At 52.5% G+C, this 13,401-nt stretch overlaps 4 protein-coding genes across 4 annotated transcripts; 3 read left to right on the forward strand and 1 right to left on the reverse strand.

Moving 5' to 3' along the window:
* The first annotated feature begins 933 nt into the window (after positions 1 to 933).
* On the forward strand, positions 934 to 4,882 carry ACRALDRAFT_1066245 (uncharacterized protein). The gene is made up of 4 exons (XM_071017306.1): positions 934 to 1,924; positions 2,041 to 3,775; positions 3,836 to 3,962; positions 4,020 to 4,882. The coding sequence occupies exons 1-4, from the start codon at positions 1,535 to 1,537 to the stop codon at positions 4,114 to 4,116; spliced, it is 2,349 nt and encodes a 782-aa protein (XP_070871225.1). The 5' UTR covers positions 934 to 1,534; the 3' UTR covers positions 4,117 to 4,882.
* Positions 4,883 to 5,757: 875 nt separating this feature from the next.
* On the forward strand, positions 5,758 to 7,311 carry ACRALDRAFT_1066247 (uncharacterized protein). The gene is made up of 3 exons (XM_071017307.1): positions 5,758 to 6,056; positions 6,127 to 6,222; positions 6,382 to 7,311. Exons 1-3 carry the CDS (start codon positions 5,981 to 5,983, stop codon positions 6,942 to 6,944), a joined length of 735 nt encoding a protein of 244 aa, XP_070871226.1. The 5' UTR covers positions 5,758 to 5,980; the 3' UTR covers positions 6,945 to 7,311.
* A 1,107-nt stretch (positions 7,312 to 8,418) lies between these two features.
* Positions 8,419 to 9,295, forward strand: ACRALDRAFT_1073061 (uncharacterized protein; the record flags this gene model as incomplete). The annotated part of the gene is made up of 4 exons (XM_071018058.1): positions 8,419 to 8,479; positions 8,560 to 8,610; positions 8,668 to 8,777; positions 8,900 to 9,295. 4 exons carry the CDS (start codon positions 8,419 to 8,421, stop codon positions 9,293 to 9,295), a joined length of 618 nt encoding a protein of 205 aa, XP_070871227.1.
* A 636-nt stretch (positions 9,296 to 9,931) lies between these two features.
* On the reverse strand, positions 9,932 to 12,886 carry ACRALDRAFT_2044999 (uncharacterized protein; the record flags this gene model as incomplete). Its single annotated transcript, XM_071021485.1, has 3 exons — positions 9,932 to 11,273; positions 11,339 to 12,164; positions 12,238 to 12,886. The coding sequence occupies 3 exons, from the start codon at positions 12,884 to 12,886 to the stop codon at positions 9,932 to 9,934; spliced, it is 2,817 nt and encodes a 938-aa protein (XP_070871228.1).
* Positions 12,887 to 13,401: the final 515 nt, after the last annotated feature.

The raw sequence follows: 13,401 nt of genomic DNA on the forward strand, positions 1-13,401 counted from the left end.
TGTCAATTTGTTTTGAAAGAAGGGAAGAGAAGTGAAACAAACCACTTAGGCCATTGTTGACCCATTACCCATTCATCACAGTCCATTGGAAGCCACTCATCCACCAAACCTTGGTATACCCTTACGAATACAGTTAGGTAGCCTTCTATTGACCAGGGCCGCACCTCCCCCATTGCTTCGAACAGCATCCGCCATGATCCTAACCAGGTCCCGAACTCCCGGAACATTGAGGCTCGTCCCCATGATCAACAAGCCATCCGGTCGCAAAGCGATGTCGTATTGAACGGAGATATCATTAGGTATTGGTACTTATTTGAACTGCGACAACAACCGTTTTCGCGATCACGTAGTCTGTACTCGCGAGTTCTTTCAGTTGAGATCCAACCAATCACTATCTCGTTGCTCAGGAGGTACTAAGACAAAACAGTCTGCTAACCACACCACGCCGATATACATATCTTATCGATACTGAGACTCAAATAGGTACGTTACCTATGAAAAAGGCATCGTCTACACGTGTACTGGCTAATTTCCGGATGTATGGAAACAATCGGAACGCCAAGTCTTTAGCTCGATGATCTATAAAGTGAGTTTACAACGTATACGGTAGGTACCTATTACTTCGTAGGCTGCAATTCCACTGTTGACAGCCCTGGATATTCTGATCCGGTGCACGGTGTCTATTCGTAGTGCTTCGTTGTTTTTAGGTGGTTCAGCTGTAATCTCCGGGCCCCACGCCCATGACATGAGAGTTCGTACAATGTACCTACCTACCTAGCCGTGTACAACGTACATTATAAACGCAATGTATCCATCTTGGAACCATAGTCGACGTCATCGACATCGGCTTGGATGCAGTTGCGAAGTTACGTCTTCCTTCCTTTTTTTCCCTCCGTAGCCTTGGGACTATTCTCCACCACTACTCATTTCTGTACGTACTTCATTGTATCCTGACGTTTGTGCCTCGTTCATTTGCATTACCCTCGCTCTCAGCCTCTTTTTTTCAATCGACTCCCTTCCCCTTCCTTTTCGTCCTTTATTCAAAATTGTTCTCACTCTCGTTTCAAGCATCCTACAGACCAACTTGAAAGCAAGGGCACTGACGGGCTAGCCTACTCTACTGAAGTCCACCCACAGTAAGCACTTGGCTAACCGCCCTCCACGAGACGCGGCTGTTTGAGGCCAAGTGGGAGTTGAGTTCAACTACCTCGCAACGCTCCTGCACGACTGCCAACGCTGTTCGTTACAACGGTGCGATCCCTCCAGCCACAGCGCCGGAGCCCTTGCGGCTCCTTGCCGCACTTGAGGTTGACCGCCTTCAACCTTCAGCCCTGAAACCTTCAGCAGCCTTCAGCCTCCATCTCCACCTCTCCGCCCTGGACTGCCTTATCCCCCCCCCCCTCGCATTCCGCGGACACAAGACTCTACAACAACCGGTCGTCCGTATCGCCACCCTCGCGAGGTGTCCCCTACTTCATTTCAGGATATCTCTTCGCTACCTTAGGACTTCGGCGAATCTTTACCGCTGTACACCATGGCTCCGGCCTTCCTAAGAGAGCTACGTCGCCGTTCAAAGGCCAGCATCAGGACGCAGCGCTCTAGCGACCGAGTCGGCGAGCAGTACAGCACAGACTGCTCTAGCAATGCGAGCCAAGGAACCGTGCCGACCACCGGTTCTGTGACCCCGCCTTCGAATCATGGCTCCGACACTGCCCTTGATATACATCTGAAGGATGCCAATCCCCAGTCTGCCAATACAGCTCCGATACTCAGGCCACCGCCGCAGCCCATTGCCAATACCAATACAAATCGAAATAGCGTAGCGAGCTTGGCTGGCTGGAGTTCTCACGCCGGCAATGGCAGGGCTAGCTTGGTCGCGTCACCTTATGCCCCACGTGTAATTAATTGCGCCGACGGGACATATGTAAGTAATTGCGGGCGCTAATATGCGCCCTCGGGAGACACAGCATGGCCGTCTGCCTGCAGCTCTGCACAACCCTATCATACTCCTGAGGAAAATCTTGTACTGATTGCGTGCAGGCCTATCAGAAGAATCTCGTCATTCGTGGAACTATAGGCGACCCGTCGCAACATTCAGTTGATGGTGAAGTCCATGTGAGCCGTCTCGACCAGCAATTCCCCCCAACGTCTTGGGCCGTGTGCGAGTCGCATTGGAAGGCCCTGGTATATTTGCAACCGGGTCTCAACAGGTTTCGTTTCGAGTTCAAGAGCCCCAAATTCTCCAGCAGCTCCTCCAGTAGTCCGGTCCACTCTTCATACTTGGATATCTTCATGGTTCCTCCGCAAAACACCCCGCCTCTTCAGCTTGCAATCCTTTTGGGCAAAGATTCACCCGAGACGTTTGATACTACGCCTGCTAGGGCACAGACGGAGGGAAGTGGCCTTGACACGGCTATCCGCAAGTATCGCATGGCGGCGTATCTCTGGCAGGCTTTTACCTGCGAGCAAATGGCGCGCCACAGGATGGGCCGCCGAAGTTTTGCCTTCGAAGAGGAATGGGTAACAGGCTCCTCGCACTCTCGTGATCGGGTGGACGGCAAAATGCGGTCTGAGGCGAGGGTGCATATTATCAGAACCGAGAAGACGGTTGCCGAACTTCGCCATCTTGCACAGTCTGAGAATTCAGCGGATGACACAGGCAATAGCACATTCATTAATGTCGTAGCCGATGCTGTCAGGGACTACTTTCGACCGCTACCCGGCCAGAAAAAGTATGTTTCTGTCTTGTTGCTCGACGCGCACTGTGACAGGGGCGTCAAGACAGCCACCGGACAAGCTGCCACAAGGGGGCTGTCTGACGATTTGAATCTTGCCATCTTTGGGTCTCAGTACCTGCAAAGCTACCCTAGTTCTGTCGACGAGATACGTCCTGCTTTCGATGACTGCAGTCGCAACGAAGCCGATTCCAGTTCTCAGTACGGCAACAACACCGGAAGTTCTTGGGAGGTAGCCAATGCCGGAATCGGTGGCCATTTGCGCGCCATCGGCCACATGTTTGGGTGTCTTCGCCAAGAGTCAGGTGTCATGGGCGACGATTTCCCGATGATCAACCGCACCTTTGTCGCTCGCGAGCCCTTTTCTGCCCGGACGAAATCCAAGGGGGGTCTAATTTTGGTGAGGGACGAATGTACCTGGCATGCGCTCGACTGTCTTCGTTTCCGCTGGCATCCCTGCTTTAGGTTACCGAACGATGCGGTATGCTATGCAGATGCTAGCATACAGGCTTACCCCGTTGAAGGTGGCAATATGGTGCTCTCGGCAAAGACTGGAGTGTCCCACGTGGAAATCATGGGCGAAGACGACAAGTTTTGCCGAGCATGGATCAGATACGGAGTGGAAAGGGGATTGCCGAAGCAGATTTCCATAAGCGAGTCGGAGGTTCGGGATCGATTGCAGGAGAGCAAGCGGAAAGGTCGGTTACGGGTCAGAGTTCTCTCTGGTGCTGGAGGAACGCTGAACATCGACGACTTCCGAAAGCTCTGCTCCAAATCATCCTCATTCAAACTATCGTCTGCTCCTTTTGGCAAATCAGGATTTCGAAGCAAACAACTTGGCTGCGAAGACACCGAGAACGGCAGCCAGGCACAGGATGTTATCTTCAAGAGCGCCGTCAAGCAGAGCCGAGTGCTTAGTCGCGTTATCGTCTACTATGACCAGTCCGTCGTTTACGGGTTGGAATTTGTCTACGACGACGCGTCTACCCAAATCTTCGGTGTAAAGGGAGATAAAGTAACCAGCGATGTCTTTGACTTGGGTAAGTTTGCTTCCTGCGGATGTGGGAACAACGTACGCTAATTTGTCAATTACCGTTCAGATGTTAGGCGAGGCGAATGCATTGCTGGGTTTACTGTCCGAGTTGGTGATGGAATATCCGGTATTTCCATTTCGACAAGCCTAGGGTCGTCGTCGCCCATTTACGGTAACGCCTTTGGTGGTGATCTGTAAGTCATCACTGGGGACCTGGCTTCAAATTCAAAAGTCTGACAATCGCGCTACAGGAACACACTGCTGCCCCCATTGGGATACACCGTGTGCGGAGTTGTTGGCACCCATGGTACCCGGCTCAACTCGTTCGGTCTTCTCATTGCTCGTTGACGCTCGAAATATCCGATCAAAAGTCGGTTGCTTTTATTCACTTTGATGAAATGAAGAGTTTAGACTTCACACGTGACTGATTTTGATGGCCCCAGGGATGTACAAGCGGCTCATCCCCTGTTTGGCGTTGTCGGCTTTCGTGTCGTTATGGGGCGTGGGCAGGAGGCTTTTTCGCGGACTTCAAAATGGTGATTTCTAGGACAATTGGGAAGCGAGAGACATTTGCGATGCAGTCAACAGTTCACAGGACACTGCAGGGGGAGGCCCGGTTGGTATGGTACCGATCGCATAGTGGGCTTAGAAGCCGATATCCAGTTGCGTAATGGGGATAGGTGTCAAGAGCAGCCAAGCGGCTAGATATGCCGGCAAGCAAAGCGTTGGCAGGCAATAATGAGACAGGATATTCCGACTGTACACTGTAGTTCTGACATAGACCCAATGTCTCCTATTTCGGAACGGTTAACATTATACATAGATTATACATAGCCACGGTAACAAACCGCGGCTTCTCCTGTTCTTGTTGTTCTTGTTGTATACCGTCACCTCCTGCTAAGGTAGATGTGTGGTGGTTAGATAATAATAAAAGTGTGGGCATGTCAGAACTATAGTCGGAATATCCTGCCTTGTAATAACGTCTAATGGAACAACAAACATGGCGGTACATGGCTACATATTCGTAGATGGATGGGTTGAGATTGTACGACGGTCACAATGCATATGCCTATGCCAGTTCCCGGCATCGCTCTGATCACAATGCAATCAATGTAGAAACATTCGTTGGCAGAGCAGTATAGCCTCGCACAAGGTCACTTGTCGTGCTTCATGTGCATACTCGTCCAGTTTCAACGCCTCACTCGGGGGCAACACGTCGAACTCAACATCTCAAGCCTTCAGTTCAGCATCTTCTGAGGCGAAAATTATTCTGTGAAGTTGTGTGTAAAGTGGTTCTTGTGGTATTGAAATGATCATAATGATTAATCGGAGATGGAGGCGTTCGTTTATGGTAGCAGGCGAGCTTCCAATCCAGCTGCGCTTCGACGATTGAACCCCCTTCCGAGAAAGACGGTCATGTATCGCACTACGTCATGGGGCGTCCCTTGTTCAAAGTATAATACTGGCATCTGCTATGACGACATCCTAACACTGGAGCTTGCGAAAGGGTTTACGAATAGTTGCCCACATCTTGCCGTTCATTGGATATTATCCCCCGTCAGGTATCCTTCTCTTGAAAATGCTTGGTACAAACGCTCATGACAACGTCCATTGACGTCAAGTACTCAAGTACCTTGAGCCTACCCAGGTACCTAGCGAATCTACTAAACAATGAGGAGGTAAAGTATCTTGAGTACAGTTGAACGAATCTGGACCATAGGAAACCATAACATAGCTGGAGAGCTGTTGTATATAATAATGAATTGCTCTGACTTACAGTTGAGGCTTGATTGGCGGAAGCAGTTGGAGCAGTTGTGTTTCTCAGTTGTAGGGATTTTTCCTGTTTTTGTGTACGTTGTACACTACATACATACCTACATGTAGTTGTGGATCTGCTCAACGGAAGCTGGTTGTTCCGCCTCCCGAAGCTAGGCAAGCTAGGTATCTGCGAGTTCGGATGGCTGGTAAGGTAGGTACTCGTCGTCACTTAATATTTCGACGATCTTTGACCGTTCAAATCAAACATCACTCCCACTTTGTTCGAAACATCTTTTGCAACCGCCCAAACATCCATCTATTCCATAACACGCCGACAACTGTTTTTATACACCAGTCTTACAGCCGGCGCCCACACCGAGGAGCTCATCACTAGTAATTCTTTGACATCAAAAGCACTTGGACAACAGCTCGAACGGCGCCTGAACCCACCGAAATGTCGAAACGAACGAGTAGTGCCGTTGTTAACGGCAGTGTCGCTAAAGATGGTGGCAGCAACGCCGCCGCGCCTAGTATGCCTCACCCGTTGTTGTCTTCTACTCCTCGACTGGCAAAGTAGCTAACCGATTCTTGGTCTGTTAGCACAAGACAAGCAGAAGCTTCTCCTCTCCGCCGACACGGGCCACTTCTCTCTCATTCGAGCGATGCACCTCGCTGACCTGATCACACTCTGTAATGGTACGCATGAAAGACTCTCCAACCCGTTGGCCCCCGTAACCCGTCGTATCATAGCCACTCGAGCAGGGCTGTCCATCTACATGGAAGAGTCCCGATCATGGTCTTCCTCAGCCTTTCATCAGCGATTTAATATGTCATACTGATCCGTTATCCCAATAGGAGCCTGCGGAACGTTGTCTGTCTTCACCTCTCTCGCATATTGCCTCGGAGACCCTAACGACCTACACACCCTGTATCGCGCCCTCCTCTTCCTCCCCTTCGGTCTCTTCTTTGATTTCCTAGATGGGAAGGTTGCGCGCTGGCGCAAGAAGTCCTCCCTCATGGGCCAGGAGCTCGACTCGCTAGCCGATCTCATATCCTTTGGAGTGGCTCCCGCGGCTGCTGCCTTCGCCCTCGGCATGCGGACCCCGCTCGACCAGCTCCTTCTTACCTTCTTCGTCCTATGCGGTCTCGCCCGGCTGGCCCGCTTCAACGTGACCGTTGCGGTGCTGCCTCGGGACGCCTCGGGCAAGAGCGCCTACTTTGAGGGCACGCCGATCCCCACCACCCTAGCGCTCGATGGCATCATGGCGTATTGGATACACAACGGGACTGTCCTGGAGACGCTGCCCCTTGGCATCGCATTCGAAGGATCTCCACTCGCATTCCACCCCGTCGTGCTCATGTTCGTTCTGCATGGGTGTCTGATGACCAGCAGAAGCATCCGGATACCGAAACCCTAAAGGACGTCGGCTACGAACTGTGTCTGGAATCACGCCCTGGGCGTAGGCTAGTCGTCACAAGGACGCATTGTGGGATGGGGCACCTCAGACATCAGGAGGCCGTTTTGGGTTTGTCCTTGTCTCCCTGCCTACCCGGGTGAATCAGATGCCGAATCAGTAGATGCGTCTGTTATGTCATTGCGCTGTGAAAATAAAAATGAAACAGTGATACTGGGCCGTGAACTTCACTAATACGGTCTATCCCACACCGACAAGCTTCTCATTCCGTACAGGTGCTAAACATGATAACTTGTGATTCCCATGCACACAGGTCGATTGCCTGGCAAACTGACCTGTGGCATGGTATGGTTATAGAGATCCGAACCCCAAAACAACGATAAATGCTCGTTTCGGTGGCCTGAGGGAGTGACACAGGCGAGTGGTTTGAGCTGGGAGTGCTGCTGTCTTACTGAAGTGTCCCTGAAGCAAACATGTCTGCCTAACCTGCTCGTTCACGCGGTGGGTAGGTAGTGGCGCATCTACTCCGTATTTGTCTTCAACATATACACCATGAGACGGAGCAACATCCGAAGGGACTGCCCTCACACCAGAACGTCCTAGTCAGGCACACGACCCGGCCTTTGCCTTCCGGTTTCATATCACTGGACCTGCTGCGCATGTTTCTCTTCGTGCTCCTTATCCCCAGACGAATAAATTCCCTATACATTTCCGATTCTTCTCGGGGATGGGTTTAATGGCATCGATGTCTCTCAACGTTATCCGCGTGCCGTAACTCTTCGAAGGACGAAGGGCGCTGTAGTGAGGAAGTTCCTTGTTTGAACCCTACCCGATGTCTTCGCATTCATATGTGCAGATTCCAGGTGCACAGGCGGCGCTGGGGCATCTGGCTCCAACTAGCACACAACTCTGGTGAACGTCAGTCCGACTACAGCTTCATACGACTGGGTATTGGCCAAGACGAGACCGAGTATGTCTTTCCCTAATCCGAGAATCATGCGATCACCTGAAATAAGATTCTTGAGTCTATATCCAACAGAAAGAAGTGGCGGTTGTCTAATATGACTATGCCAGTAATACAACGTAAGTTCCGAATACAGAACCACCATAGCTGTCACAACGGCGACACTACGAATATAATCGGCGACACTAAGCCCTGGGGCCCCAATGTGGGGTGGGGCACCTAGGCACTCTCTTTGAATGGTTCGAATGGTATGTACATACGTACCAAAATTGCACAGGAGCCGATTTGTATAGGTACGGACAGGTACTCCGTATTGTACTCGCATGTCCAAAGCAACAGCACAGGGCCGGGCACTGTATTTTCCGAGCCGACCAAACTGCCAATCAGAGTTCGGTACCCCAACCACCCCCACCGACCGATGCAGGGAAATTTTCAATTCAACTCGAGATAGCTTCATGCACCGAGTCTCCTAGTAGAGAAACCTCACATACACCGATTTTTCTGTGCCCAACAATGTCATTCGGACGAGGTGCACCACGAGGCCGCGGTGGCGGCTTTGGTGGTCGCGGCGGAGGTATGAAACGCTGCATCGCATTCTATGGTCTCGCCCTTTATCATGGACCCGGCCACTGATTTCTGTCGCTCTTTTTGCAGGTCGCGGAGGATACCAACAGCGAGATATGGGACCGCCAGCCCAGATCCTAGGTACGTCTCCGACCGGATTACGATATATCTGCGGGATCGTAGGCATTGGCTAACCAGTGCGAGTAGAGATGGGCAAGTTCCTGCACGCATGCGAGGGCGAGATGGTCTGCGCAAGCATCAACCCGAAGGTCCCGCAATTCAACGCTCAAATGTTCCTCGAGAATAAGGTCAGCCCGTGATTCTTCTTTATACCATGTCTTCCCACTCCGCGGACGCTCTATCCCGGGACCGTCATCTCTGCGCCCATTCAATTCTGGTTGCTGACCGCACACAATTTGGCCGTCAACAGACCGCCATTGGCAAAATCGACGAAGTCCTAGGCCCCATCAACCAGGTCTACTTCACCATCAAACCATCCGAAGGCATCCAGGCCACGTCATTCAAAGAAGGCGACAAGTTCTACATCTCCTCGGAGAAGGTCCTCCCCATGGAGCGGTTCTTGCCGAAACCCAAGGGCCCGCCTGGTCCCAAAGTGAAGCGCGCCGGTCGTGGCGGGCCAATGCGGGCTGGTGGCCGTGGGGGTCCCCGTGGTGGACGCGGCGGGTTTTCAAGAGGAGGACGCGGTGGAGGCGGTTTCAGCGGTGGTCGCGGCGGCGGCGGCTTTGGCGGTGGCCGTGGTGGCAGGGGAGGTGCCCCCAGAGGAGGCGGCCGTGGCCGGGGCGGCTTCAGTCGCGGGGGCTGGTAGGGACGGTGCTGAATTCTGGTCCTTTTTCCAAAGCAGGCCGCCTATCTCGGCGTGCATCACGAGTTCTTGTATGTTTTGGGGCGGGAAATATTCGGCGTTTTGGACTGCTTTGCTTGATATCAAGAGGTCAGGGCTCCCGGGCTGCGAAGACAGCATGTTCGTAACCAGTGGCAGTAGTGCCAGGTGCTCATCTTCGTCATTCGATCGGATGGGCAGTGTGTGCCAGTGTTAGGACTCCAGGTTTTGTTCCACATGTAGGGATAGAACGGTACAGGATAAATGTGCTCCGTCACCCTTCACTGCGAGAGAAAGTAGTTTTAAGACTCAATTGTCTTGCATTTTGAACGCTGGTTATAAAGACTAAAGAGAGCGACATGTGTTCCGTTCTGGCACCGAGAACGGACCAGATAGCATCCAGAACCGAGCCCGTGTCCATTGACCAGCCTTGTCCCAAGCTACTTGTCTTGCTGTCAAGTCCAATTTTCTTCTGCCCTTTTACTGTGCGGACGCAACCGTGGCATCAGGGCAGAATTCATATACCCGAAACCAGACACATCACAAGAAAGACTGCCCACAAGTTTCCTACCAATATGGAAGCCTGGCAACTACTACTACCATGCACAATTCATTCGTCCCTTAAGCTCGGTTGTTGAGGCCTTCCCCGGTCGGAGTATTGACATTCGGGTATTCGCCTGGGATGTGAGGGATGCTGTTGGTCCTGACGTTCATTGGCGTGGGATGGCCGTTGGGCCCATTTCGTTCTGGGGATACGGCCGTAGGGACATGGTTGCCCTGAACAGGAGGCGAAGCAGGGCCTCCAGCACCACGAGGCTCGTTATTCGTGGGGTACCCAGGGACATCTTTATGCTGGCTCCTAGCCACGATTACTGGTGTACCGCTGGCTTCTGCGCTCCGGTCACCCGGCGCGGAATTATATTCCCCATTGTGTGGGGTCTGAAGCCTGTTGGGAGGAGGGTTGGGATTCTCTGTCAAGAATTGACCATCCGGAGCATTGATACCTACAGGTACATGGGCATCAGCACCAGGCTCCCATGTGGAGGTCGTCGGCACGGAATCGCCGTCTGTCATGGCCTGGGGGACAGCGGATTCTTGGCCTCGGAGCCCGCGCTGGCTAGCATGCGAGCCATAGCTCTGTCGACTTTGCGACCTTTGCGTTCCTCCTACAAAAGCCGCGGTAGGTTGGGAGGAATAATATTGAGGATGAGAAGGCTCGGTCTGGAACTGCGTTCGCTGGATAGGTTCATTCGTGTATGGGTTTACTCCGTCCTCGCAAGCTTGCTGGCTAGCGATTGCACCACGAGAGGACGATTCTTCCATCGGCGTTTGACTTGTGTTCCCGTATCCTCCTCTCTGGTTTTCCTGGGCCACACCCGCGTAATAATCGTGTGCTTGGTTGCCATGGGGTACGAAGCCAACCATCCCATCTGCCTCGCGGCTCCGGTTGTCAAACCCTGAACTCAGACTAGAAGGCGAGAGCGGAGCCTGTAAGCCTCGTTGCGCATTGACTTGGATATCCGATGGGAATCTCCCACCTGGTTCAGGACGGCGCATATCTTGCCTGGAGTCTGCCTCGGCCTGGACAATAGCTTCCGCGGAGAATGGCTCTTCATCTTCCTCGTTGACTACGGCATCGCTACTGATCGAGCGGCGAGAAGATTGACTGAGACTCCGAGTGTGGCGCACATATTCGCTGCGCTCTTGTGGCGTTTTCTCGGTGAGTGCTTTGATATCGTCGTACCAGGCCATCATGGTGTCGTGTGTCTCGGCACGGAAAACCCATGTGTGGCCGCGATGCAAGGATCCGGTCTGGCGGCCCTTGAGGATAAACTTGTTGGAAGAACCACCTTCGGTCGAATGAGATCCTAGTTTCTGTTCCGGCAGGTATAATGACATAACGGGCGCTTGCGCCTTGTCCGCCGACTTGAATTCGTGGAGATGAGTCGGAGAAAGCACATACCTGACTGCGTAAGCAAATTTCCGGCAACCCGGAAAAGCTAGGGAAGATGAGGTGGAATAACATACCAGCCGGCTGTATAGCTCTTCAGATACTTGCTCTTTCGTTCCAGGAGTCCTCCGCGGATTTCCTGACAAGACGTGTGGTCTTGGCCAGGATAATGAATTTGCTCGGGAGATCGGACAGGAACGTCAGGGTCCACAAACTGATCGTCCTTCTGGACGAAATATGTCCATTCACGGTCTTTGGGCATGGAGATGGGTCCAATGCGGAGCTCGTCAATGGCGTTGTAGGCAGCCTCGGACTCGCGCTTGAGGATGCCGGCATAGGCATTGTACGACTTCTGGATCTCGCCGACAACGATCGATTCGAGCTCCCTGCCGGAGCTTTCAAGATTCAGGTACGCTTGATGCAAGTAATTTTCCTCGTCAATCTGGCGTTCCACCTGCCGATCGACGGCCAGACGGAGGAGGTATGGATCTTGCTTGCCAGTGGCCAAGGACGGATCCAGGTCACTCTGGCCGATCGTGTCCTGAAGCGCCTTGACAGCCCTCCTTGTGCTATCCATCTCCTTTTCAACCGAGTTCTTAAAGTCACCCGATAGGCTCTTGATCTCCTTGATCTTCTGCTGAAGGTCGCTCCTCAAACCGGTCAAGGCAAGAATAACGTCCTCTTCAATCTCTTTGGCCTTGTTGGACTCGAGGATGGCGTTCTTGTGGTATATTCTTAGAATGTCCATGGCATCGTCAAGCCCCCCGGAGGCTAAGAAGCCTGCTGGCGTCGCTATATTATTGGCAACATTGGCCAGTTTCAGAAGGGACTTGGACTTGACCTCGTAGTGGTTCTGAATTTCGCGATAGTAGGCTATGAGGTCCTTCAAAATTTTGCGCCAAGCTGGAAACCCAATCGTTTAGCATGAAATACGTACGTCAAAGAAATGCGTTAAGAGTAACGGTTTGCCGCTCACCATTAAAGCGATTCGCTAGAACATCCGTGGGATTCCCTACAGTCGGCACAGGGCAGTGAAAGGCACTATTTGCCTCATCAGGGTCCGAGGCAGACTGCAGGGCTAAGCTGCGTACGCTTCCCGCTTTCATGCTCCGACGGCTGCCGCTGCGCCCGAGACTGGCGTTCCTGCGCATAGAGCCCTTTTTCTTCAGAGTATTCCCACGGGAGGGGAGGCTGATGTACTCGTCATCCTGGCTGGCATGGTACGAGCTGGGTCGCTGCATGTTGGCTGAGTGACCGTCAATGATGCTGGCTCCTCGCTGGCTGGCGTCCCATTCCTCGGTGAAGTGGCCTAGGTTCGGCGCTTGTGCTGACGAATGGCAATTATCGTAGCTGTTGCTGTTGGCGATGTCGCGATTAAAACCCCTCAGGACAGATTGGCCTGTATCTTGAATTGGGTGCGAGTTGGCAGTGGCGTTTAGCTGGTTGCTTTGGTCGGCGTGCGGGAACGGAGAGGCCACCGTTGCGTCTGGAAAGTAAGACCTAGCAATATTTGAATTGGGATTCGGTTTCGCGTTGGCAAACGTTGACGAGTCGAGTTGGGAAAGGCGGTCGTTGAGGCCAAGACTTGGCGTGCCGAGCGTTGATTCGGCGATTTTGGAAGCCATACAAGGGCAATGCGTTCGAGTCGATGATGATTGCGTTTCGAAGGTACATATGTTTATGGCTGTATAGAGCCGGTGCTGGGACGACGAGCGCACTTGATGGTTGCTAGGAATGTTCGTCAGGTCCTGACGCAATCAGTCGAGGAACAGGATGCTGCTCCCGTTCAGGAGCCGACCAGCCTAATAAGGTGATGTGCGAGGGGACATTTGGCAGTTTGGGTAGCGCATCGATGGTTTGGGGCGGGGCTCACATGCATACTGGAAGGGTCATGGCTGCTGTGGCGTTCAGCGACAAAGTACCCCCCTAAGAGTATCTACTTTATTGTCGATGGTAGGATACATGTTCATGGCACATTAATCACTAAGAGGTACACTCCAAGCAGCGAACATATGGTGCACTAATGCCTAAATACACTACATCCCACATGCCTACATGCCTAGGTATGTGGTAGGTACCCATATATGTACCTCGCGATAGACACCTGCGGGGAAGATACTGGCTGATCTAAGATAAGTTA

This window comes from Sodiomyces alcalophilus (genome assembly GCF_042370955.1).
Source record: "Sodiomyces alcalophilus JCM 7366 unplaced genomic scaffold ACRALscaffold_10, whole genome shotgun sequence".
In the NCBI taxonomy this organism is placed as follows: domain Eukaryota; kingdom Fungi; phylum Ascomycota; class Sordariomycetes; order Glomerellales; family Plectosphaerellaceae; genus Sodiomyces; species Sodiomyces alcalophilus.